At 40.3% G+C, this 24,077-nt stretch overlaps 1 protein-coding gene, 1 long non-coding RNA gene and 1 pseudogene across 3 annotated transcripts; 2 read left to right on the forward strand and 1 right to left on the reverse strand.

Moving 5' to 3' along the window:
- Nucleotides 1-23,170, forward strand: BROX (BRO1 domain and CAAX motif containing). 2 transcript variants are annotated; one of them, XM_043567817.1, is made up of 13 exons: nt 1-102; nt 2,837-2,953; nt 6,891-6,997; nt 7,350-7,446; nt 10,215-10,310; nt 11,406-11,478; nt 13,114-13,219; nt 13,918-14,007; nt 15,967-16,052; nt 18,234-18,315; nt 18,624-18,774; nt 19,629-19,788; nt 21,043-23,170. In XM_043567817.1, exons 2-13 carry the CDS (start codon nt 2,853-2,855, stop codon nt 21,127-21,129), a joined length of 1,236 nt encoding a protein of 411 aa, XP_043423752.1. In that variant the 5' UTR covers nt 1-102; nt 2,837-2,852; the 3' UTR covers nt 21,130-23,170. The 2 variants fall into 2 exon arrangements, with proteins under 2 accessions (XP_043423752.1, XP_043423753.1); XM_043567818.1 differs by lacking the exon at nt 1-102 and adding an exon at nt 459-583.
- On the forward strand, nt 8,815-8,915 carry LOC122476677 (annotated as a pseudogene).
- On the reverse strand, nt 13,419-19,143 carry LOC122475729. The gene is made up of 2 exons (XR_006295291.1): nt 19,034-19,143; nt 13,419-13,574 (listed from the first exon to the last, which is right to left on the reverse strand). It is a non-coding gene; the product is annotated as an uncharacterized LOC122475729 (long non-coding RNA).
- Nucleotides 23,171-24,077: the final 907 nt, after the last annotated feature.

Raw genomic sequence — 24,077 nt, forward strand, 5'->3', positions numbered from 1 at the left:
TTCGGCAGCCTCAGCTCCCCGCCTCCCTCTGTCTCGTTTTCGGACTCGGACATTGCCATTCTTCCATCAGGAGGATTGCTGCACAGACTCCCGACAAATCCAGTAAGTTTGTCATGAGAATGGGCGTTTCCCAGAAATACCCCTACCCCTGGCGTTAACCTGGAGTCCCAAGCGATAGGGTCACCTCCCCGCCCTTTATACGCGTTTTGCAGTCTCCATAGACTCCCGGATAGGCATCTAAAAAAGTCTTCTACTGCCTTGAAACAACCGAAAGGGAGAAAATGAATGTTGGCTCTGCGAATCAATCGTATTCGTATTCGACAGTATCGCCGAATCCCTTTGCCCGCGTCTCCAGTGGCAACCGAGGACCTTACACACTAAATGGGCGCTTGTTCCGCTGTGGTCCGCCCGCCTGTCCCGGGTGGAGAGCCTCGGCTTTCCACAAAAATGCCTGTTCCGATGAGGGACTCCGAGGGTTGGCGCCTGCGCGAGGTCGCCGCTAGCCTCTACGGGACGGGCTGGGGAGGAAGAGGCTGGGTGGTAAACAGGAAGTGGGCGCTCCGAGCTCGGGGGCGGTGCTCAGGTAGGTTCCTCTGGGGGCCCGGGCCTCGCGAGTGGGGGTCCCCTTTCAGTGACCCAAGACGATGGAGGTGGCAGCGTCTAACCGGCCGTTGTGCTGGTGGCTCTGAGAGTACCCTTGCACCTGCGGGTGGGCGTGTCGCTGTGCTATCCACCCTCCGAGTTCCTGAAAACAGGAATGGCAGGTCTCCAAAGGGGCAAGATGGGGCCGGGCCGAGAAAACAGTACTTACCCTCTTCGTTCCTGAAGTAAAGATACACAGAACTGCAGACATTTTCATCCAGGCAGTGGAAGGCCGCCTGAAAAGAGTATTAGACAAATTGTTGTCACAAAATCAAGTGTATTGTGTGCCTTTGCCTCTAGAAAGCTTGATTTACATGCACATACATGCTGTATTCATTTACTTGTAAAGTTGGTATACGGGGCTATTGTTTAGAGGGTTTTATATACATTTTTGAAGGAGCTCGTTAAATGTTTTGAGCAAGGGAACTTGCTCAGTTTTTCATTGAGCATACAATGCATTGAATATCTGGTTTTGTCGTGAATAGGTAAATATTTTAAGGGAGGTGCTCAAGGAGGTATTTCATATACTGTTCAGCCCACGGAAATTTTTCCCTAGTAAGAAAAGTCAACCAACAACATTGTATAGTGTCTTTCAGTTAATTACACCTTATCAGAATTTCTTGTCTGTTGGTTCCGGTAATCTAATCGCCACATTTAAGTGTTCAGTTAGGCCTTCTGTATTTGCATTATCTACCCAAGGACTTTTAGGCCACTGATGTGCTGTTTTTTGTTTGTTTGTTCTTGTTTTTTTTGTTTTTTGTTTTTTGTTTTTTTTTTTTACCAAAAAGGAGTGGAACTTAATTTTTTTTTAATGTTTTATTTTATTTTTGAGAGAGAACAAGACAGAGCATGAGCGGGGGAGGTGCAGAGAGTGAGAGGGAGACACAGCATCTGAAGCAGGCTCCAGGCTCTGAGCCATCAGCACAGAGCCCGATGCAGGGCTCCAACCCATGAACAACGAGTTTATTCCCTAAGCTGATGTCAGATGCTTAACCGGCTGAGCCCCCCAGGTGCCCTGGAACCTCATTTTTTTAAGTTGGCATTTTACTTAGGTAGTTTTTCAAATATTTTGGGTTTTATAGAATGGAAGTTATTGATCAAGTATTGTGGGTTTTTTTTTTAATGAAAATACAGATGCTTATTAGCTATTTCATGGAAAGTGTATTTATCATAGAGACATGTGCTATAACTAATTAATTGGCATAAGCAGTACTGTGTTGGAAATGGTTCATTTAAAACCTATTTACTTTAAGTAACCTTAGCAGTCTAAATAAAAATAAAGGTCATTATTTATACCTGTTTTGTAAATTAAGGTCTCGTCCTGTGACCTCCTTACTTGTAGCTATCCAACCACATCCCAGTACTTTGCTATTCAAAAGGGTGGTCTGGGGACCAGTAGCGTTGGCATCTCAGGTCCTACCCTAGACTGTTGAATTAGAATCAGCATTTTAACAAGACCCATCTTCTCCCCATGCTAAGGTGACTTTTATAAAGCACATTAAAATTTAAACATTACTGCTCCAGTATATTTAACATTGGCCGTTAACTGTGGACAAATTTCCAAGTGCTAAGTTTTTACGGGCCTGATCTACTTTTTTTTTTGGGGGGGGGGGACAGAGAGAGACAGAGCATGAACGGGGGAGGGGCAGAGAGAGAGGGAGACACAGAAACGGAAACAGGCTCCAGGCTCCGAGCCATCAGCCCAGAGCCTGACGCTGGGCTCGAACTCCCGGACCGCGAGATCGTGACCTGGCTGAAGTCGGACGCTTAACCGACTGCGCCACCCAGGCGCCCCACGCCTGATCTAAACATAGACTACAATAAATAGGGAGCACCTGGGTGGCTCAGTTGATTGAGTGTCCCACTCTCAATTTTGGCTCAGGATCCCAGGGTCGTGGGATCGAGCCCCACATTGGGCTCCCTGCTAAGCCTGAAGCCTGCTTAAGATTCTCTCCCACTCCCCCCACTTGCATGCAGTCTCTCTGTCTAAAATATAGAGTACAATAAATAGACATTACAACAAGATTCACTCATGTCAATAAAGCGTTTTATTTATATATGCATATGCTTCATATATATATATATATATTTAAAATATATATATATATGTTTTTAGTAAACCTTTATTTTTATACTGTTTACGTTATCAAATGTGTTATGTTTAATTTTTATACACTTCCTTTTTTGTTTATAGGAAACATCTGGAGAAAATGACACATTGGTTTCACAGGAACCCATTAAAAGCCACAGCTCCTGTCGCTTTTAACTACTATGGTGTAGCTGCTGGCCCTCCTGCTTCAAAAATATGCAGGTTAGTTTTAATCTCAATAACTACTGATTGAGCCACTTTTGGATACAAGGTACTTTTTTAGGTTCTGTATTGAATGGGCAATACAGAAATATGTAATACATTGTCCCTGTCTTTAGACGACTTCTAAACTTATAAACGATGTGTGAAGACTTAAATCACAGATTATTTAAACTTTGGCAGTCATCTAAGCTGCGGTCCGTAATTTTAGATCAGTGAGTCCCAGAGAGGCTAAACCAATCACAATGAAGGAGTTAAGCTACATGTGACAGAAGTACAAGAGACTCCACAAAGTTGTATGTAGATGTTAATTAGCCAGTAGTAGATTAATTAGCTACTGGTTAATTAGCTATCTGGTTAATTAGCCAGATAGTAGATTCATGGAGTTCTGATCAGGGAGAGATCCTGATGACCTAGAATGGGCTTTAGGGTGTTCATATAGGAGAAAGGGCTTGAGTTGGGGTTTAAATAAATCAGATGCCAGTTCATGGGTTGGCAAACTGTCCTGCAGGTTTGTCCCACTGCCTGTTTTATAAATAAAGTTTTATTGGAACAGAGCCATGTCCCCTCACCCCATTTATTTACATATTATTCTGGCTGCATTTGGCTGCTTTCCTCTACAACAGCAGAGTGGTAATATCAGCAGAGACTTTATGGCCCACAAAACATTATAGAAAAGGTTTGCTGATACTTGATTTAGATTGTGAGAAGGGACAAGAGAAAAGCATTTCTGTCAGGAACACTTTTATTCTGGGGGTAGTGAGTAGAGCAGTTTGGAACAAAAGAAAGAGATGCAAAAGATACGTCAAAGGAGGAGTAAACTGGCCAGGTTTCTGATTTGCTCTGGGAAGTTGAAAAGGATTCTGTCTGTATGAAACACAGAACCTAGACGATCAAGACCTTGATGGCACCAGTAATGGAAAGTTGAGAGTGTTGCTGCTTTTTTGGAAAGTAATTGGAGCACAAGGTGGGAAAACTGGCTTATTAATCTAGATCAGAGGTCATCAAACTTTTTCTGTTTGATGAAATAGTAAACATTTTAGGTTTTGTGGGGTCATATATAGCTGCTGTTGCATATTCTTTTTAAAATCTTTTTGTTTTTTATTTTTTTTTCTTAAGTAACCTCTCCACCCAACGTGGGGCTCAAACTCATGACCCCGAGATCAAGAATCGCATACTCTACCAACTGAGCCAGCCAGGCTCCCCTGTTGCATATTCTTTGTTGATTTTTGCAAACACAAGTTAGAGGCTGTAGTTTGCCAACCCCTGATCCTAGACTCCCAGAGGCTGGTCCCAGCTTACCTGTTTTACCTGTAGCATGAGTCTCTTAACTTCTTTGGGTCCAATTATTCATCTGTAAAATGAACAGCCTAAATTAGATGTTTATAAGGTACATTTTTCTGAAATTCTATAATTTTATTTTATTTAAAAAAAAATTTTTTTTTCAACGTTTATTTATTTTTGGGACAGAGAGAGACAGAGCATGAACGGGGGAGGGGCAGAGAGAGGGAGACACAGAATCGGAAACAGGCTCCAGGCTCTGAGCCATCAGCCCAGAGCCCGACGCGGGGCTCGAACTCACGGACCGCAAGATCGTGACCTGGCTGAAGTCGGACGCTTAACCAACTGTGCCACCCAGGCGCCCCTGAAATTCTATAATTTTAAAGTGAACGTAACTTTACTCAGCTGGGTTGCAAATGATGATTGAGTGCCTGCTTGGAAATAGCTAGCAAACTATTTGAGTCTAGGCCTTAAGAATTCTTTTTCCCCCCTAGTCTGGGAATTACTCTTGCCTAGCTTCTAGTTAAATAGCTCAACAATGACACATTAGTAAGGTAGACCATCCCATCTCTCGTTACTTGTATATAGTTGTTGGTATATGCTTTCTTGGAATAAGCCTTCATGGAGCTGATACCAAAGGGTAAACATTCCATCTAGACCATTTAAGATCAAGTCTGCACTGTCCTCTAAACATCACTGCTACATCATACCTCTTGTAAATCTTAAAATATTTTAAATGTTAATATTCTTTCACTCAACAAAGAACCTTGAGTACGTGCTTTATCCTAGGCACCTTTTAAGTTCTGGATATACAGTCCCTAGTCTCTCAGTGCTTACAATTTAAGTGTAGTCTTTCATTAGTCATTTATATACAAATGTCTTCAGTCATTGTCCCTTTAATACGATTTCTGAACCCTCACTAAGCAAGTTACCTTCTGAAATCAGATGTGGAACTGGAACCTGACCAAGCTGCATCTGGTGGATGTAGATCTCCAATTGGATACAAAGTTAAGACCTCAGAGAGAAAAGCAAAAAGCCAAAGACTAAACATTGTTGAAGGTGGGAATAGAAAGGGGACATGTCAGGGGCGCATAGGTCGGTTAAGCTTCCTACTCTTGGTTTCAGTTCAGGGTTTTGTGGGTTTGAGCCCCGTGTTGGGCTCTGCGCTGGCTGTGCAGAATCTGCCTGGGATTCTCTCTCCCGCTTTCTCTGCCCCTTCTGCACTTGGGCTATCTCTGTCTCTTTCAAAATAAATAAGCACTTTAAAAAAAAGGGGGAGGGCGGGGGGACATGTAAAAAAAAAAAAAAGTAGAAGGCACTTCTAGAGATAAGAGGAAATCCTGGAATATTTTGTGTTAGTAGAATAAAGGGAGAAGAGATTTCAAGAAGGAAATGGCGTGGAGCTTGAACCCATGAACTGTGAGATCATGACCTGAGCCGAAACCAAGAGTTGGGCGCTTAACCTACTGAACCACCCAGGTGCCCCTAGAATGCAATTCAAAAGTAGAGTTTCCTACTTGGGGCGCCTGGGTGGCTTCTGATACCAGCTCAGGTCATGCATGATCTAGCAGTTGTGAGATCAAGCCCTGAATTGGACGCCATGCTGAGTGTGAAGCTTGCTTAGGATTCTCTTTCTCCCTCTCTCTGCTCCCCCCACTCCCCCTGCCCAAAGTTAAATAAATAAACTTTTAAAGAAATTGTCCTTTAAAAGAAATAAAAACAGGGTTTCCTACTGAATAAAGTATACTGAGATCATGTCTAGTTTTGAAACGTAAGGAGATACTAGAATTGCGTAAACATTGTTAAATTTCTATTTTTCAAAAAACTTGCATTGTGAACTGGTCTATTTAATTTACTAATTCTTGATTCCTTTCTCCCATCTTAAATGCTTGTGTTTATTTGATGTTGTTAAATTTTTTTTTAACCTTTATTTATTTTTGAGAGAGAGAGAGACAGAGTGAGAGCGGGAAGGGGCAGAGAGAGAGGGAGACACAATCTGAAGCAGGCTCCAGGCTCCGAGCTGTCATCACAGAGCCTGATAGGGGGCTTGAACTCAAGAACCACAAGATCGTGACCTGAGCTGAAGTCGGATGCTTAACCAACTGAGCCACCCAGGCGGTGTTTTTTGATGTTTTTTAATGTTTTATTTATTTTTGACAGAGAGAGAGAGACAGAGCATGAGCAGGGGAGGGTCAGAGAGAGAGGGAGACACAGAATCTGAAGCAGGCTCCAGGCTCTGAGCCGTCAGCACAGAGCCCGACGTGGGGCTCGAACTCACAGACCGCGAAATCATGACCTGAGCCGAAGTCGGACGCTCAACGGACTGAGCCACCCAGGCGCCCATTTTGATGTTTTTTAAAATATAAAATGTATATTTTTATTACATAATTGTATACATGACTTGCCCCTTAGATTGGACTGAGTTTATTTTAGTACAACTTTTAAAACAGTTGTTACCAGAAATTTCACTTACCCCCAGTGTTAGTGCTAATTAAATTCATTCCTGTGTACTCTTAGTCATACCTTAGAGGAGGGTGTGGGGGGGGGGGGTGGGGGTGTGTGTGGTATTTTAAAGCTTTTACCATTGAAACTTTTAATCCACTTTAACATAGATTCATCATAATTCATGACTTAATTTACTCTTTCTGTCTCTCATAAGTGACTTGAGATCGTCCAGAGCACGACTGCTTGAACTCTTCACTGATTTGAGCTGTAATCCAGAAATGATGAAGAACGCAGCAGATTCCTATTTTTCACTTTTACAAGGTTAGTTATTTATAGGAACTTCAAAGTTTTTGAAAAACAGCTACGCGGAAGTTCACATTTAATTCTTAGACTTTACAAATCTGAATATTCTAGTCTTCTAGTCTGTATTCTTTGGTATATTTGAGTTTCAGAAACATGAGAATGTAAGGGCAGTATTGGTCTTTCTAATGTTTTGAAAAATAAATGTGTACATATTTCATATTATGTTACCTTAGAAGGAGATGTGAGATATAAAAAGGGAGGGGTGGCAGGGTCTTTTCTACAGGTATCTGGAAAAGTCATTATCTGAAAAAGTTTCTAAACAGAATACCTGATATTCCTTCTAAAACTAAAAGGCTGTACCTTTTTATAGGTTTCATAAATTCTTTGGATGAATCTACCCAAGAAAGCAAGTTACGATATATTCAAAATTTCAAGTGGACTGATACATTACAAGGACAGGTTCCAAGGTAGGTGTGCGGACAGTACTAAATGGAAGCCATTTTTGTAACTATTTGGCCAGTGGTTAACCCATTGCCTCTGTATCTGAAGAAATAGAACATAGATCTGATCAGCATTTTCTCCTATCGGGAAGCTGGTTAAAAACGTTTGACCTGAAGTCTTAATATACTCAATTAAGTAAAAACCTAAATTATTTCTCCTGGATCAAATCTGTGAGATAATCCATACAAATATTACCCAGAATTCAACAGTCTTAGCTGTATTAATAACATGCAAAGAATGGTTTGGGAATTTGGAATCCAAATCTTTTGCCTACCTTTAAGCAGAGCAGAATTTTGATTTTTATCTAGTTTTCTTTTCTGATGGGTACTTCAGATACCTTTGGTCAATCTCTTTCTATTTGTCCCGGGTTCTACCCCAGCTCCATACCCTTTTGAGTCATAGTTTTATTTTTTTCCTAATTTTTCTTCACCGTTTCTTCTCTTTTAAAAAATTTCCTCTCAAAACTTTCTCATCACACTCTTGAAACTAATCAGAACAGATCTAGTTACAACAGGAACCAGATCATAATGGTGCTAAATTTTTATTGAACTTTTTTTTTTGTTTTAAGCACCATTGTGTTGTTTAAGTGGCCATATTATCTTGATCTCAATTTCCTGTAGAAAACTGTATAAAGTCAGAAGGGAAGGAAATGGAGATTGCTGAGAGGCCCAGGGCAGCCATGGCAGTGGCAGGAGTGTGGACTCAGGCGCTGTGTCAGGTCTTGTACTGTGTGAATGCCTGCTTCACATCAGATCATGACCTGAGCCAAAATCAAGAGTTGGATGCTTAAGCAACTGAGCCACCCAGGTGCACCTCTCTTATTATTTAAAGGTAAACTAATAAATTAGATATGTCTACTAGATCGCCAGATGTAATTCATTTGAATGTTCTGAATGCTGAAAAGAACAAGGTTTTAAACTATGCATTAAATTTTTTTTCAGTGGGGTAAAACGGTTTTAAGAGTTTGTTCATGGAGCGGGGGAGCTGGCTGGCTCATTTGGTAAAGCGTGCAACTCTTGATCTTGGGGTCATGAATTCAAGCCCCACGTTGGGCCTAGAGCTTACTTTATTTATTTATTTATTTTTCAACGTTTTTATTTATTTTTGGGACAGAGAGAGACAGAGCATGAACGGGGGAGGGGCAGAGAGAGAGGGAGACACAGAATCGGAAACAGGCTCCAGGCTCTGAGCCATCAGCCCAGATCCTGACGCGGGGCTCGAACTCACGGACCGCGAGATCGTGACCTGGCTGAAGTCGGACGCTTAACCGACTGCGCCACCCAGGCGCTCCTAGAGCTTACTTTAAAAAAAAGAAAAATTATAAATTTTGTTTAGTGCTCACTTCAGCACATACACTGAAATTGGAACAGTACAGAGATCAGCATGGCCCTTGCTCAAGGATGACACACGAATTTGTGAAACATTCCATTAAAAAAAAGTGTCAATATTTTGTATGTTACGTTAAACAGGATATCACAAGTTATTTTTGAATGACTAATGTTTTATAACACCCCCCCTTTTTTTTAATCTAAAAAACTTCCCTTTCTCTATTCCTTTAATGATGGTGGCAACAGTTAAATAGAAAATAACAGGGGCGCCTGGGTGGCGCAGTCGGTTAAGCGTCCGACTTCAGCCAGGTCACGATCTCGCGGTCCGTGAGTTCGAGCCCCGTGTCGGGCTCTGGGCTGATGGCTCAGAGCCTGGAGCCTACTTCCGATTCTGTGTCTCCCTCTCTCTCTGCCCCTCCCCCGTTCATGCTCTGTCTCTCTCTGTCCCAAAAATAAATAAATGTTGAAAAAAAATTAAAAAAAAAAAAAAAAAAGAAAATAACAAAGTGGAATCACAATTCTAGTTTCTTTTTGGCTCATTTTTCTGTATGTTAGCATTATGTGTATAAAATAAGGGTATTCCTTCTGTTTTCATCATTTGAGACAGATGAAGAATTTCCAGGGTCTTTTCAGAACAATAGTGATTTAAAAAATTGGCATTACCTTATTTGCTTTAGTAAGCCCTTGTCATCTTCTTTGTGTCATATTTAGTAATAGAATCTGAAGGAATATGCTTGTTTTTAGACCTTTTTCTTTGTGGCGCATGTACTGATAGGCTTGGCATTCAGTGTCTTTACCAGTTTCACTTCTGCTTGGCTTTTTGACCTGCTCCTCGATTTCTTTTTACAAACCATGTGTTCCATCATGCTAGGTGGGTCGCTGCTCTCAGAAAAATGTTGATCTTCTTGTGCCTTTAATAGCATCATTCCCTCACCTGGGATGTCCTTCTGCTTCCCTTCCCACCATCTTTCAAGGCACAATTCAGAGACTGTCTATACCATGAAACCTTCTTGAATCATTCTAGCCTGAAGCAGTGTCTCCTCTGAATTCCGTTTTTTTAAAAATGTGGTATAAGAACCACCCACTCCAGAGTCAACTGGTTACTTACTGAAAGTGTAGATTCTGGGCCCCTCTCAGACTTTCTGATTCTCTGGAGTTAAGTCCCCCAAATTTATATTTTTAAAACTACTCTGTGTACAATAACCTTTGAGAACCTACTATTCACATGTTTACTATCATGAAGTACATAGTGGGCTATTGTTTTCAGTCATTAATCATAAGGACTGTTTTCTTCATTTTTCCAATTAGCATATCGTTTTTATAATTTTGAGTTCAACGTACAATAGGCTTCATATAGAGATGTGTCAGTAATTGACAGAAGTTAATGAACATGTTTGTAATTCTAGTGCCCAGCAGGATGCTGTTTTTGAATTAATTTCCATGGGATTTAATGTAGCTTTATGGTATACCAAATATGCTTCAAGACTGGCTGGAAAAGAAAAGTAAGTCTAAAGGGGAGGGTTATATGCATATGTGTTATTTTTTCAAGTATATGGAGTTTCATTATTAAAAAGTCTAAGCTACTGATAAAAAGTACCACTTCTGTTAAGTGCGAGGTTGCCTCATGATGTTAGTGTTTTAAGTGTCAGAATTATGGAGCCCAGTGTTGGAAAGAAAAATTAATCTTGTCAGAGGTCTTACCTAAATGAAACCCTATACCAAGAAAAGGAAAAAATTGAATATTGGACTGCGTAAAAGTACCATAAATAAAGTTAAAAACAAATGACAGATGTCAAAAAAATTGTAATGCATGTGACAAATTGATTTTGTATTGGAAAATAAAGAGGAAAGGAAAGGATCAACAAATCAATTGAAAATAAGTGAAGGACATGAACAGGCAGCTCCTAGAAAAAGAAATACAAAGATAAGTATGTGAAAAATGTTTTGAAGGATTAAAGAATTGTGGCATGAAATAAGATGCAGTTTTGATAATAGTAGAAGTGGATGTCAGCAATATGAAACTGGCAACTATGAGCTGTGGTACATGTGAACATGTGTATAATATGCAGCTATTTCAAAATAAAGTTGAATTGTCGGGGCGCGTGGTTGGCTTAGTCAGTAGAGCACGTGACTCTTGATCTCAGGGCTGTGCATTAGAATCCCATGTTGGGTGTAGACATTAAAAATAAAATCTTAAAAAATAAAGTTGAATTGTACGTGCTGTTGTAAAATTATGTCTAAAGTAATTTATATGATTAAAATGAGCAGAATAGTGAATATTGTGTGTGTGCGTTTTTTTAAGTGTGTGCATGCACCAAGTGTAGAATATTTTGAACTTGTTTAATGCACAGAACATTATCTGGAAGGAAAAACTAGACCTATAGATAGAGTCTTTCTTTTTTTTAATTTGTAGTATCTTCTCTGGATATTCTTCATGTGCATTTGTTACTTTTTAAATTGCCAAATCAGATTTTTTTAAAGGGAGACTAGTGGTGAGAAACAAATGACTAATTTGGTTTTATGATAATTCACTAGTTGTTGGTTTTAATACAAGAAACAGGATTCATCCTCTAACTGACGTAATCACTGTCTTTAAGCATAACAGAAGATGAAGCAAAAGAAGTCCACCGAAGCCTAAAAATTGCAGCGGGGATTTTTAAACATTTAAAGGTAAAGTAATATGACAGTAAAATGTATTCCTCATGCTTTAATTCTTGATTAAATTTTCTTCCTTTGGGGGCTGGAGGAAAGAATTATTTCACTATGTAAAAAGAATCCACTGTATGTCCTGTTTTTCTTACGTTAAGTACTTTGTTGATGAGTGCAGCCAGTTACAGAATCTCACATGTCTTCATTTCAGAGAGTCATCAGTTAATTTTGTTTTTTATTTTTATTTTTTAAAGTTTTTGTTTAAGTAATCTCAGTACCCAACGTGGGGCTTGAACTCAGGACCGCAAGGTCAAGAGTCACATGCTCAGGGCATCTGGGTGGTTCAGTTGGTGGAGTGTCTGACTCTTGATTTTGGTTCAGGTTGTGATCACCGTGTACTGGGATTGAGCCCTGCGTCGAGCTTCGCGTTGGGCATGGAGCCTGCATGAGCCGCTTTCTTTCTCTCTGTCTCCCTCGCTTGTGCTCTCTCTTGCTAGAGTCACATGTTCTTTTGACTGAGCTAGTCACACACCCTATCAGTGACTTTTACGATTGGAAAACTCAAGCTGTAATCACCTGTCTCTTTGGAAAAGACAGGAGAAAACAAAGTACACACGTTGATGGCTCTTACCATCTGGGTGCAGCAGTTGCCGGGATAGTCATGGTCCTGCAAAACTGAACTTCTGAGTGTATTCTCTGTATCTCCGTGAAAATGTTGAAGGGCAGTCAGCCTGCACTCATTATATTAAATTGCCTGGAGCTGTGATGGAAATTAGAGAAAAGACTAATGTATTTAGTAATCAGGATTACCCCCACTTCATTCTAATTAAACTGATATTTACTGAACTGAACGCCTTCCAGGGGCCAATGACGGGCTCTCTCATGATAAAATAGGATGCAGGGGGCGCCTGGGTGGCTCAGTTGGTTAAGCACCCAGATGTTGATTTCTCTCTTGGTCGTGAGATTGAGCATTGAGTCTGCACAGTGCAGAGCTTGCTTGGGATTCATTCTCTCTCTCTTTCTCTCTGCCCCCCTCCCTCCCTTCCTCTCCCTTCGTCTCCCTCCCCCCTCCCCAGCTCATGCTCTCTTTCTCAAAATAAATAAACAGTAAAAAAAAAAAGATGTTTTTACAGTAATTAAAAACCTGTGATCCTGAGTTATCTATTAAATTATAGACTTCTTTAGACTCTGCTATTATTAATGAGTGAATAATTCCAGCCATCATGCAAAAGAGAACTTTGGTTACTGTTTCAGTTAAACATTTTCTAAGATGAAAATACGACCTGCATATCTAAGCTATGTATTTTGGCCCAAAGTTTGCAGAAGTTTATGAGAAGCTTTAAGTTTTAGTATACAGGAACTTTTATTCTCCATAAGCTTAATATCGCTCCTCTTTACACAATTTTGCTGTCCGGAATTTTTCTTTTCTTTTTTTCTCTTCCCCCTTCAAGACTTTTATTTTAAACACTGTGGGGCTTGAACTCATAACCCCGAGATCAGGGATTGCATGCTCTACTGACTGAGCCAGCCAGATACCCCCTGAGTTTCTGATAAATCCCCAAATTGAATGTCTAATAACTTCCATTTTGTTTATCTGTAACAATTGGGTTAAAATAAAATTTGACTTCTTTATTTTTGTTTCTCTTTCTCTCTCAGGAAAGTCATATCCCAAAGCTCATTACACCTGTAGAGAAGGGGAGGGATTTAGAGGCACGGCTCCTGGAAGCTTATGTTGTCCAGTGTCAGGCAGAAGCTCAAGAAGGTATCCTAAATATTGTAAGATTTTGCTTTTTTTTTTTTTTTTTTTTTGAAAAAATCTCTACTGGCATCTAATTCTTTTTTTTTAAATCAGAATTAGCTGAATTTGAGTTTCACATCTTGAGAAATTTCTAGTGAGGAATAATTTCACTGTCAGCATTTGCCTTCATGGTTTATAGGAAAAGGCCTTGCAGTTTAATGGATCTTTTAAGAAGGATTTTAATTTCATGCCATTTCTGACAACAACAGATGAATTATGTAGCTCCTCTTTCCCAATCTCCCTTGCTCATTTCTTTTTCTCTTCCACTGTTTGCCTTGCCTTTCTTCACCTTTCAGTGGCAGGAAACAAATGTAGACTCCTGTAAAAGCAACAAAGAAACTTTGTAGGCTTTTTGTTTTTCTTTCAAATTCCAGTGCCCTGGAGGGATTCGTTTTCCTCTGACATGCTACTTTGTAGTAGTAGTTTTTTGTGATCTAGTAATTAGCTAGTGATTTAAAGAAATAGTGTCAGAACCAGCAAGCTTATTAGTGTTTTCTGTTTCTGTTTGCACTTTCTGTAACTTACTTTTCATGTTAAAATTCTTGACAAATTGTGTTAAAATGCCAAATAGATTGTTGGGATGGCTTTTGCTATTACAGTTAACTTAGTATGAATGCAAGTGAACTTAATTATGCATTCACTTTGCTGTGCTTTGGTGACAGTAACAATCGCTCGAGCAATTGAACTGAAACACGCGCCCGGCCTAATTGCTGCACTGGCATATGAGACGGCCAACTTCTATCAAAAAGCTGGTGAGTTTATAATTCTCTTGTTGTATTTTTAGTCTTTAGATGTTCAGATTAAGCTCATGGTTTAATAGGGAATAAGCAAAACAAAAAGATTCTCTAGGTTATTTCTTCATTTGCAAAACTGGAATAATGTCGACATTATTTTATTAATCTTGGTTAAAAGAATGAGAGCTGTTCACAGTTAATATGCTGCATAACTGTTAATGGAGAGGCCAGTGTTATAGTTCTTAACCAGTTATATGTAATAATTACACAGGTGTTTTAGTTTTGAAGTTTTTTGGGTCTTTATAATAACCTTATGGTTGTCATGAAACCAAACTCCAGAGAATTAATATAACTAACCTATAATTTAACTGTTAGCAGGCTGGGAAGTTAGGACTAGAAAGAACTCAGGTCTTCTCAGTAGCCTGTTATTCTTTTCATTCACTTATTCAGGAAACATGCATTTATTTTTGTTTATGGGATGGTTATACTCTAGTTGCTAGCTATACAAAGATCAGTGTATAGACAGAGTCACATCTAGGGAAGGAAACAAACCTGTAACCACATTATAATAGCATAAGATAAGATGTGACTACAGCAGTGAAATGAAAACCTCAAGGATCCAGGCATGCTAGAGGAGGCTTTCTATGAGAAGGTGGTGTTTGGGCCTTATTTTGAAATATAAATAGAAGTTTTGAGTTTGCTAGGAAGCTTTAGCATATGGGAAAAGTAGAACATTCTATAGTATGTACAGAGATAAGAAGAATTTGGCACATTCTGGGACCTTTAAACAGATGCTCTTAGCTGAGGCACAGGATGAGTGATAGGAGAAAAGGTTAGGAAAGTTTGCACGTGTGAGATCATGAATTGGTTTGTAGCCTTAGAAGTTTGGCTTTTATTTGCTAGATCATGGACCCATGAAAAGGTATAAAGCAAATCTGTTTTGATTGGATTTGAATTTAGAAAAGCTCTATAGGGGCACCTGGGTGACACAGTTGGTTGAGCCTCCAACTTTAGCTCAGGTCATGATCTCACAGTTCCTGAGTTCAAGCCCCACATCGGGCTCACTGCTCTCAGCACAGAGCCCATATTGGATTCTCTGTCCCCCTGTCTCTGCCCCTCCCCCACTTGTACTCTTTCAAAAATAAACAAAATGTTTAAAAAAAAAAAAAAAAAGAGGGATGCCTGGGTGGCTTGGTCGGTTAAGCGTCCGACTTCGGCTCAGGCCACGATCTCATGGTCCGTGAGTTCGAGCCCCGCGTCGGGCTCTGGGCTGACAGCTCAGAGCCTGGAGCCCGTTTCAGATTCTGTGTCTCCCTCTCTCTCTGCTCCTCTCCCCTGTTCTCTCTCTGTCTGAAAAATAAATAAAAACGTTAAAAAAAAAATTTAAAAAAAAATCCCTATAATTGCAGGATGAGAAATGGGCTTGTGAGGTGAAGGCTGACTCCACTTAGTGTTAAGGAAGAAGGGATCGTAGTCTGGAGGGACAGAAGCTTTGACAAAACAGAGAAGTAGGGAGCAGAGGAGAAATGGATGAGAGAGAAGTCGGCAGGATGTGAATGTGCGTGTTAGGGAAGGTTCAGCCTGGGGCGATGGACCAGGAAGGAGAGTGTCTGCTGCTGACTGGGGTTACCACACTATGCAGTTTGCTCTATTATTTAACGAAAGGAAAAAGTGTAACAGTGTAATTTATATTTTTCTTAAAGTTCTATTTTTATCATTATTTTAAGCCTAAGTGGCATTACCTATCAAAGGAGGTGACATGGTATTCAAACAGTCTTATTACGCAGTTAAAGTATAGTTATGGGAAAATCACTTTAAAGCAAAGTTTTTTTTAGAAAATATGTAAATGCTTGAGTTTTAGACTTGAATGGCATTCTGCTTTTTGCATCTGAACTAAATGATCATGAACACATGAACTAAAAATCTTCTAGTGAATCGGGGTGAAATTATATTTTGCTTTTTAAAATGTAACTTTAGATCATGCTTTATCCAGTTTGGAGCCTGCATACTCTGCTAAATGGAGAAAATATCTTCACTTGAAAATGTGTTTCTACACGGCTTATGTAAGTACTGATAACCTGAAAACCAGTGTAAATTTACTGTCTTTCTAGCCCCGTGCTTGCTAGGTCTGTCATTTTGTAAATTAGCATTGCATAAATAATGGAAAGCTGTCAAATGTTTACCGACAGCCAGTGCAACTCTTGTGAGCTGAGGTGGGTGGAAAAAGACGACGGAGAATTGTAGCACTGGGTTATAGTGATGGAATTACTATTTGATTCAAACCCACTTTTTATTATTTTTTATTATTATTTCTTTAATTTTTATTTATTTTTGAGAGAGAGAGAGTGTGAGCAGGGGTGGGGCAGAGAGAGAGGGAGACAGAATCGGAAGCAGGCTCCAGGCTCCGAGCTGTCAGCAGAGCCTAACACGGGGCTCGAACTCACAAACTGCAAGATCATGACCTGAACCAAAGTTGAATGCTTAACCAACTAAGGCAGGCCCCCTAAAACCCACTTCTTTTTAAAGTTTATTTATTTTATTTATGTATTTATGTGTGTTTATGTAAATATAAAATTAATATATAAATATATATATTTATGCCTATATTTATAAAGTTTCCTTTTTCATCTTGAGAGAGAGAGGGAGAAGATAAGCGGGGGAGGGGCAGAGAGAGAGGGAGAGAGAGAATCCCAAGCAGGCTCCATGTGTCAGCACCAAGCCAAACCATGAGGTCATGCCCTGAGCTGAGACCAAGAATTGGACGCTTAACCAACTGAAGCACCCAGGTGCCCCTCAAACCCACTTTTAAGCTGGAACCTCTGTATACTTAATGAGAATTCTTTCCTTTCATCTTGTACATTGAAGAAGATATTTACTGATCCTGATCTTAAGGCATACCACACAACATATCCCCTCGGTCTGTGAAGAAACCTTAATAAGCACTCTTTTAGAAGTTACTTATCAGTGTCTTCCACCCACCAAACAAACTTACTTGTTTGTTGGTTAGAATATCATGTGAGAGATAATCAAGCACCTTTTTCAGACCCGGGTAGATAGTTTTATTTCTTCTACCTTGGGATCTGTTTTCAGGCATACGGTGTTGGACCATGTGCAATGCTTGGGTTTGATACAGACATTTAGAGTGAGCATGTTCTTTTTCAGGCTAATAACCTTTCTCTTGAAACCTGTTTAGTTATTATTAACCTTAGAATCCTCCCTCCCTGTCCCTCTGCATTAGCACAGTAATTTCCCTCCTTTATCTGCAGTGCCCAAATCTTAAAAACCAATTTCATTATTGAAAAGTACTTTTGGGGGTGCCTCGGTGGCACAGTCGGTTAAGCGTCCGACTTTAGCCAGGTCACGATCTCGCGGTCCGTGAGTTCGAGCCCCGCGTCGGGCTCTGGGCTGATGGCTCAGAGCCTGGAGCCTGTTTCCGATTCTGTGTCTCCCTCTCTCTCTGCCCCTCCCCCGTTCATGCTCTGTCTCTCTCTGTCCCAAAAATAAATAAACGTTGAAAAAAAAAAAATTGAAAAAAAAAAATTAAAAAAAAGAAAAAAAAAGAAAAGTACTTTTGGGGCTCCCAGGTGGCTCAGTTGGTTGAGAGTCTGATGTTGGCTCAGGTCATGACCTCGTGGTTCGTGAGTTCTAGCCGCGCCTTGGGCTCGCTGCTGTCATGGAAGAGCCCACTTCAGGTCTCCTGTCCCCCTCTTTCTCTGTCCCTTCCCTGCTTGCGCTCTCACTCAAAAATAAATAAATCTTAAAAAAAAAAAAAAGCACAAACACTAAATTTTGCGGGGCGTCTGGGTGGCTCACTTGGTTAAGCATCCAGCTCTTGATTTTGGCTCAGGTCAGGATCCCAGCCCAGGATCCTGGAATCGAGCCCCGCGTTGGGCTCCACGCTGAGCACGGAGCCTGCTTGGGATTGGAATTCTCTTTCTATCCCTCTGCTCCTCTCCCCTGCTCACGTTCTCTCTCCAAAATAAAAATATACATATGTTGAAAGAAAATCCTTTTTCCTCTCACCCCATGGTTAGAAGGTTAGTTTGGTTCAAAGCGTGACATAATCCCACTTTTTTTATACTAACAGAGATTGGGGGAAGCTTATTCAAGTAAAGAAATGTAAGGGATGGCATTGATATTCAAACAGTGGATGAAGGTCCACTTCATCTGATGCATTTATAAAACAATGATAGCAGAAAGCATCGTTTGGGGAGAGAATGAATAAGAATTTCTTTCTTTATCAGGCTTACTGTTATCATGGTCAGACTTTGTTGGCTAGTGATAAATGTGGCGAAGCAATCCGGTCTCTCCAAGAAGCAGAAAAATGTAAGTATTGCTGCCAGAATATTAACGCCCTCCTTAAACACAAAAGTTGTATCATGAAAGAAATAGGCAGTTAAAAGAGATTTTGGCTGAGTTCTTGAAAGAGGATGGGAACTCAAGTGAGGAACTGGAGAGAGAGAAACAACGTTTCAAAAACCAGAAAACCTGTAGAAAACAGCCCCTTTCCCTTACTCTATTACTGGTATCACTGTCACACTAGGTAAGGAGCAGAAAAGTTGCCATCATCTCTGACTTAAAGCTTCCTTAGTATAAACAATAAGCAGATGATTTTATATCCCTTTCACCTGCAGTTTATGCAAAGGCAGAAGTACTGTGCAAAGAATATGGAGAAACCAAGGGACCTGGGCCAACAGTCAGACCCTCAGGACACTTGTTCTTTCGGAAGCTCGGAAATCTTGTGACAAACACCCTAGAGAAGTGTCAGAGAGAGAATGGGTTCATGTGAGTACAGCTCGGTGTTTTGGCAGTACGAATGCTAGCGTGTGTATCTACAGTCACAGCGTTTAAATAGCAATACTGTTGTCACAGGCTCCCAGTCAGTCTCTGCCCCACTTTGTGTCACATTGCACTCAACTCGAATTTTCTCTTTAAATTGGTGGTAAAGTTCCCTCCTGTTGGACCTCGCTTCAACCTGCTTCTGATACATATAAAAGCAGAGGTTACAATTTAAACGTAGGTTATTAACAAAGAGCTCACTTACAGTGTCTCAGTTTTCTCTTCTTGGTTTCCCTGGTGTTTCTTCCCTGCGAGTTATATGGAGCTTCTCTGCTGCTCTCACGTGGGCATCCCGCCCTGCTCACAGCCACCTGTAAAGCAGGGAGATGGGTTTTCTGTCCATCCTGCCTAGTCCTGTCAAGCAGTTTTCCATTGTGAGGTCAGCGTTGTTCAAACTGCAGATGACCACCTATGTAGATGGGTAGAATCTGTCTTGTCCCTGCTGTTTCTCTTTACAGTCTGCCCCTTAACATGCCGCACCTGGTCATACCGAGCCCTTTTACTTCGTCAAATATGCCTAGTATAACTTGCCTTACCCGTTTTGGAAAGCATTCCTGAACCTCCCTCTTCCCCCGACAGCATGTTCTCACAGCATGCGATGTCCGTCAGAGCTTCTGTTACGTTGCATTGTAGTGGACAGGTTTCCTGACTGTCTCATCTACTCATGCACGCCGCATGAGGCAGGAGAATCTTCTCTGTCCTATCATTAAATGGTCTCTTTCTCGCACAGGGCCTTGAACACAATAGCCGCTCAAGTAGTTAATGAATGAATGAATTGCTGTTTAAATTGCTTTTTGCAGTTACTTTCAAAAAATTCCAACAGAAGCCCCACAGCTGGAACTCAAAGCAAATTACGGTCTCGTAGAGCCTGTACCTTTTGAATTCCCTCCGACAAGTGCACAATGGACACCGGAAACGCTGGCCTCGTTTGATCTCACCAAAAGACCCAAGGATGACAGTGTACGAGACTGGCTTTTTTCCGTTTGTTCGCAGAGGTTTAAAAAGAGAATTCAGAGTTAGCATTTTGTTATTTTTCTCTACTTAAGTAGATCTAGATATATACACATGTGTATCTTTGTCTAAATGTTAAGTTAGCTAACTGCAGTGTTGGTGTGATGTGTGTTGTTGAATTGTGTCAGAGATTCGATCTCCAGGCCTTAATTATCTTCTGATTTCTTACATAACTGAGGCTGTTTTCAACACATTATCTTGCCTTTTTACAATTTATCAGAGCCTCTTTTGGGAACAGTGTGGGAGAAGTCGTCTAAGGATGGATGGCTTATCCATGTTTATATTGCTATAGCAATATTCTGTTTTTGATTTAGCTGCTGCAGGGTATTTGAAGATTTGACCTTATTTCAACGTTCCATGAAATCATCCAGGGGTAAAATAAGACTGCTTTTATTCATTTATATCTAAGTACATGTTGGTGTACTAAATCAAAGATGAGATTAAGTGGGAAATTTATGGTCTGACTGCCCGAAGAGGAGGGGTCTGTGAAAAATAGGGAATGGGAATTAATTTGCAGCCATAGCTCCTTCCTTGACATTGGGTTTTTATATAATTTCCTACCCATTCTGAAACCATTAGTACGTAAAATGACTGTCTTTTTATCCTGGTCAGCCTCTAAAATAATGCGATACGAAGTAGCCTGTTACTGTCCTGAGATATTTTCAAACTTACGAGTTCCACATGCAGAGACTCATCACTCAGTTTCTCCGTCCTCAGAAAGAGTGCAGGCACCATTAGCTGGATGTTTGCCTGCCTAGGTTTTCATCTTCACTGAAGCGTTGCTTTCTGATTACTTCTTAAATTGAATTGATATGTAGCATTTGGAAAAGCTTTGTTAATTTCAGTGTTGGGTAATTTAATACAACATCTTTAAAAAGCCTAAGGTGGGGGCGCCTGGGTGGCTCAGTCAGTCAAGCGTCCGACTGTGGCTCGGGTCAGGATCTCATGGTTCATGAGTTCGAGCCCCGTGTCGGACTCTGTACTGCTGGCTCAGAGCCTGGAGCCTGCCTTGGATTCTGTGTCTCCCCCTCCCCCCCCCCACGCTCTGTCTCTGTCTCTCTCTCTCAAAAATAAAATAAACAGAAAAAAAATTAAAAGTAAAGATAAATGAAAATAAAAAGTCTAAGGTGGAGAAGACCTAGTGTTTGTTTTCCAAATCTTAGTTTATTATGTACTTAAAACTGTATTTCTTTTTCTTCCTAGACCAAACCCAAAGCAGAAGAAGCAGTGAAGCCTGTCAGAGAACCAGACACCAGACCTCAGAAGGACACGGGATGTTCCATCTCCTAAAATACACTGATAAGATGTGCACTTCGAATTTCTCTACTAGTAGATAAGATAAACCCTGGGACTTCAGTTCGTATTTCTTAAAAGGTTTTCTCTGAAGCCCGTAGAATGATTTAGTACATTCGGAGGGAATCTGCCTTCAGTTGATTTGTTCTTGATTTTTAATATAGTAGAGATGTTTCATGCTTTGTTTCCAAACCCTTTTTAATCAGGACAACATGTAAAAGATTTTACTGTGCCCTGAAGGGCGTATTTGGGGGTTGGGTTTTTTTTTTCTTCAAAGTCTGGGTTGTAGTAAGTTTCAGGTTAATATAGGCCAGACTCACGTGGCGTCAGGTATGTCTTTCTATCTTCACACACAAAAAGTTTTATTTTCCTTCCTCTTACCTGATACCAGAAGAATGACAGGAGTTGGTTTTTAACAGTTTTCTTCCTCTTTCCATTATGTTGTCACACAGACTTGTGTTCTCTTCACATCCCTTACATTTGTAAGAAGCTATAATTTGTTCCAAAAAATCAGTGTTTGTAGGTATTTTGAGACCATTTAAGAACTTCTGTTCTGGTAGCCCTGCACTTTATTTCAGCTTCAATAAACCTACAGTGATTTTTACAAGTACTTTTTCTAATGGGTTTTTTACTTCGAGGACAGAACTTTGTGACAGCTCTTCATGTTCCCATGTGAGAGAACACAATGAAACGTTTTTGCAGAAGTCAGGTATTTCACGATGTAAAGAAAAAACATCAACCCTAAGCGAGATAGGTCGTCCTGAATTTCACTGCTAACTCTACTTTTTGGTCACAGAAGTTATGGTAAGATGCCTTCGTTACTGATTTCAGTGTGCGTTATTTCTATATGGTCTTCTAATTTACGCATCCTATCATAATCGTATTGCTTTAGGCCAAAGGCCATAGCAAAAACAAGAGCAAACATATAGTATGAACTTAAAATCAGCTTGTAATATTTGAAACAGTTTAGCGTGTACACAGACTTGGGAAATAGTGGATGCATGCTGCTTTAACAAAAGTCACACGTCTGTAGTATTATCTTTTTTGATTATTCTTCTGGGGCGTTAGCTAATTTTCCTATTACAAAAGACAGATTGGTTCACTTACTAGAAATAGTGTATATTGAGAGCTTACTACGTGCCCGGCACTCTGCTCAACACTTACGTAGGTAAACCACTGACTCCACGTGGTAGCCCTGTGACAGACAAGTGAAATCTGCATAAGGTGTTGAAATAGGAATAAACATTTCATGGTGAAGAATAAAGAGATTATTCCTACCTGAATCAGTATCGTGTGCAAAGAATTACTTAAGTCGTAGTTTTCACTCTTGAAAACTACAAAGAATCAGTGAGAGTTTTTTTTAATATATGGAAATGCTAATAACTACTGTATAGCATTTAATATTTGAAACTGCAGTTTCTAGAATAAGTGGAGTAATAACTGGACTTTTAACTTTACTTTGCTGTCTACAGAAACATACTTTAATGAAATTTCACTGCATATTACGTGACACTACAAAATCACTCGTCTGTTTGCTGTTTGCCATTTATGGACAAAACTTTAAACTTGTGCCGGCTTGTTCTTCTCGGCCTCGTAGGACCTATTTATCTTGGGTACTAGTACTCATTAACCTAGTTGCTAAATTTTCACGTTGACACTTGGGGGTTATACTACCATATATGGAATGAAAACATGTCATATGTTCAGTGCTTTTGTAAAATGCAGGAAATACTGGTATTTAAATCAATAACTGGCAACTTCGACATGAGCAAGTGAGAAATATTGTGTTGACTGAGCAAAAGTGACGCTTTGTGACTAAAATACCCCATTATATATCTTCTTTGAAGTGGCGTTGGAAATTTGGGAAGGTGACACACGTCAAGCAGCTGCATGAAGGTTGTAGAGGGTGTAACTTTGTGTTAAGTGTTGCGTATATTTTCGTCCTTCGTTTAAACTGGATAATGACCGCCAACAAAAGTGTTGTTTGTATAATGCATTATCTTTTTATTTATGAAAATAAAAGTAATTTTACTTATAATTTCATTGGGATTTTGTTTTTCGATAAACATTTTTACACTTATTCAACCAGTTACCATTAATACAATGCAAAAACCCTAATTCTTCACAGTAAAGTTTTAAAATGACACACATTTGTATTGTTGTACGCTACATGAGTTCATTAAATATTCAACGCTCCTCAATCTATTTGGCTTTTATTTCTGTTTCTTGGTACTTAGCGCCACTGAATGGCAAAGTAGGATCGGAGTTGGCCTGTGTCTCCCTTCCTCAGCAAAGTCCAGCACCATGCAGTTCTGTGGACTGTGGGAGACTCGGCTGGAGAGCCCGTTGTGGCTGTGCTGTGCTCTGTAGAAAGCTGTCCTTTGGAAAGTTGAGGTGGGTTTCCAGTACTGTATAAATGTACTGAGAAATACAACCCCATTCAGAAATGGTGCCTCATTTTCCAGGGTGTGCTTTACAAAATCACACATTTCCTACCTCTTTTAACATGTGCGTAAAAATAAACTTGCAATGTCACGTGGGTTACCGTGATTTTGTGTTGACGGACTTGTGATACCTGAGTAATTTGCTCAGCATTTACATTTTTATTTTAAAAAAACAGTTTAGTAGCAAACTAAAGGGACTAAAACAAGGGGAGCCTACTCTGAATTCTAGAACGAAAACCCACTTATACAATATAAGACCAGCGACACTGCTTCAATGCAGTTCAGTGTATCCAATGCCTTTGCTGTGCTTGAGGTGGGTGTAAGTTCATAGTGTCGATCAGAGTGCCCCCCCCCCCCCCCAGCCACCCGCCCCGGAGAAAATGTTCACCAGTGGCTTGAGTTTTATTCCCTAGAGCTTCATAGTAGTTTGCCTCAAGCTACTGGTCTCAGGCTTCTAGGGCCAGCTGGGCAGGGCCTAAGGTGGCCGGAGCTCCCAGGCTG

This window comes from Prionailurus bengalensis, chromosome E4, assembly GCF_016509475.1.
Source record: "Prionailurus bengalensis isolate Pbe53 chromosome E4, Fcat_Pben_1.1_paternal_pri, whole genome shotgun sequence".
In the NCBI taxonomy this organism is placed as follows: Eukaryota; Metazoa; Chordata; class Mammalia; order Carnivora; family Felidae; genus Prionailurus; species Prionailurus bengalensis.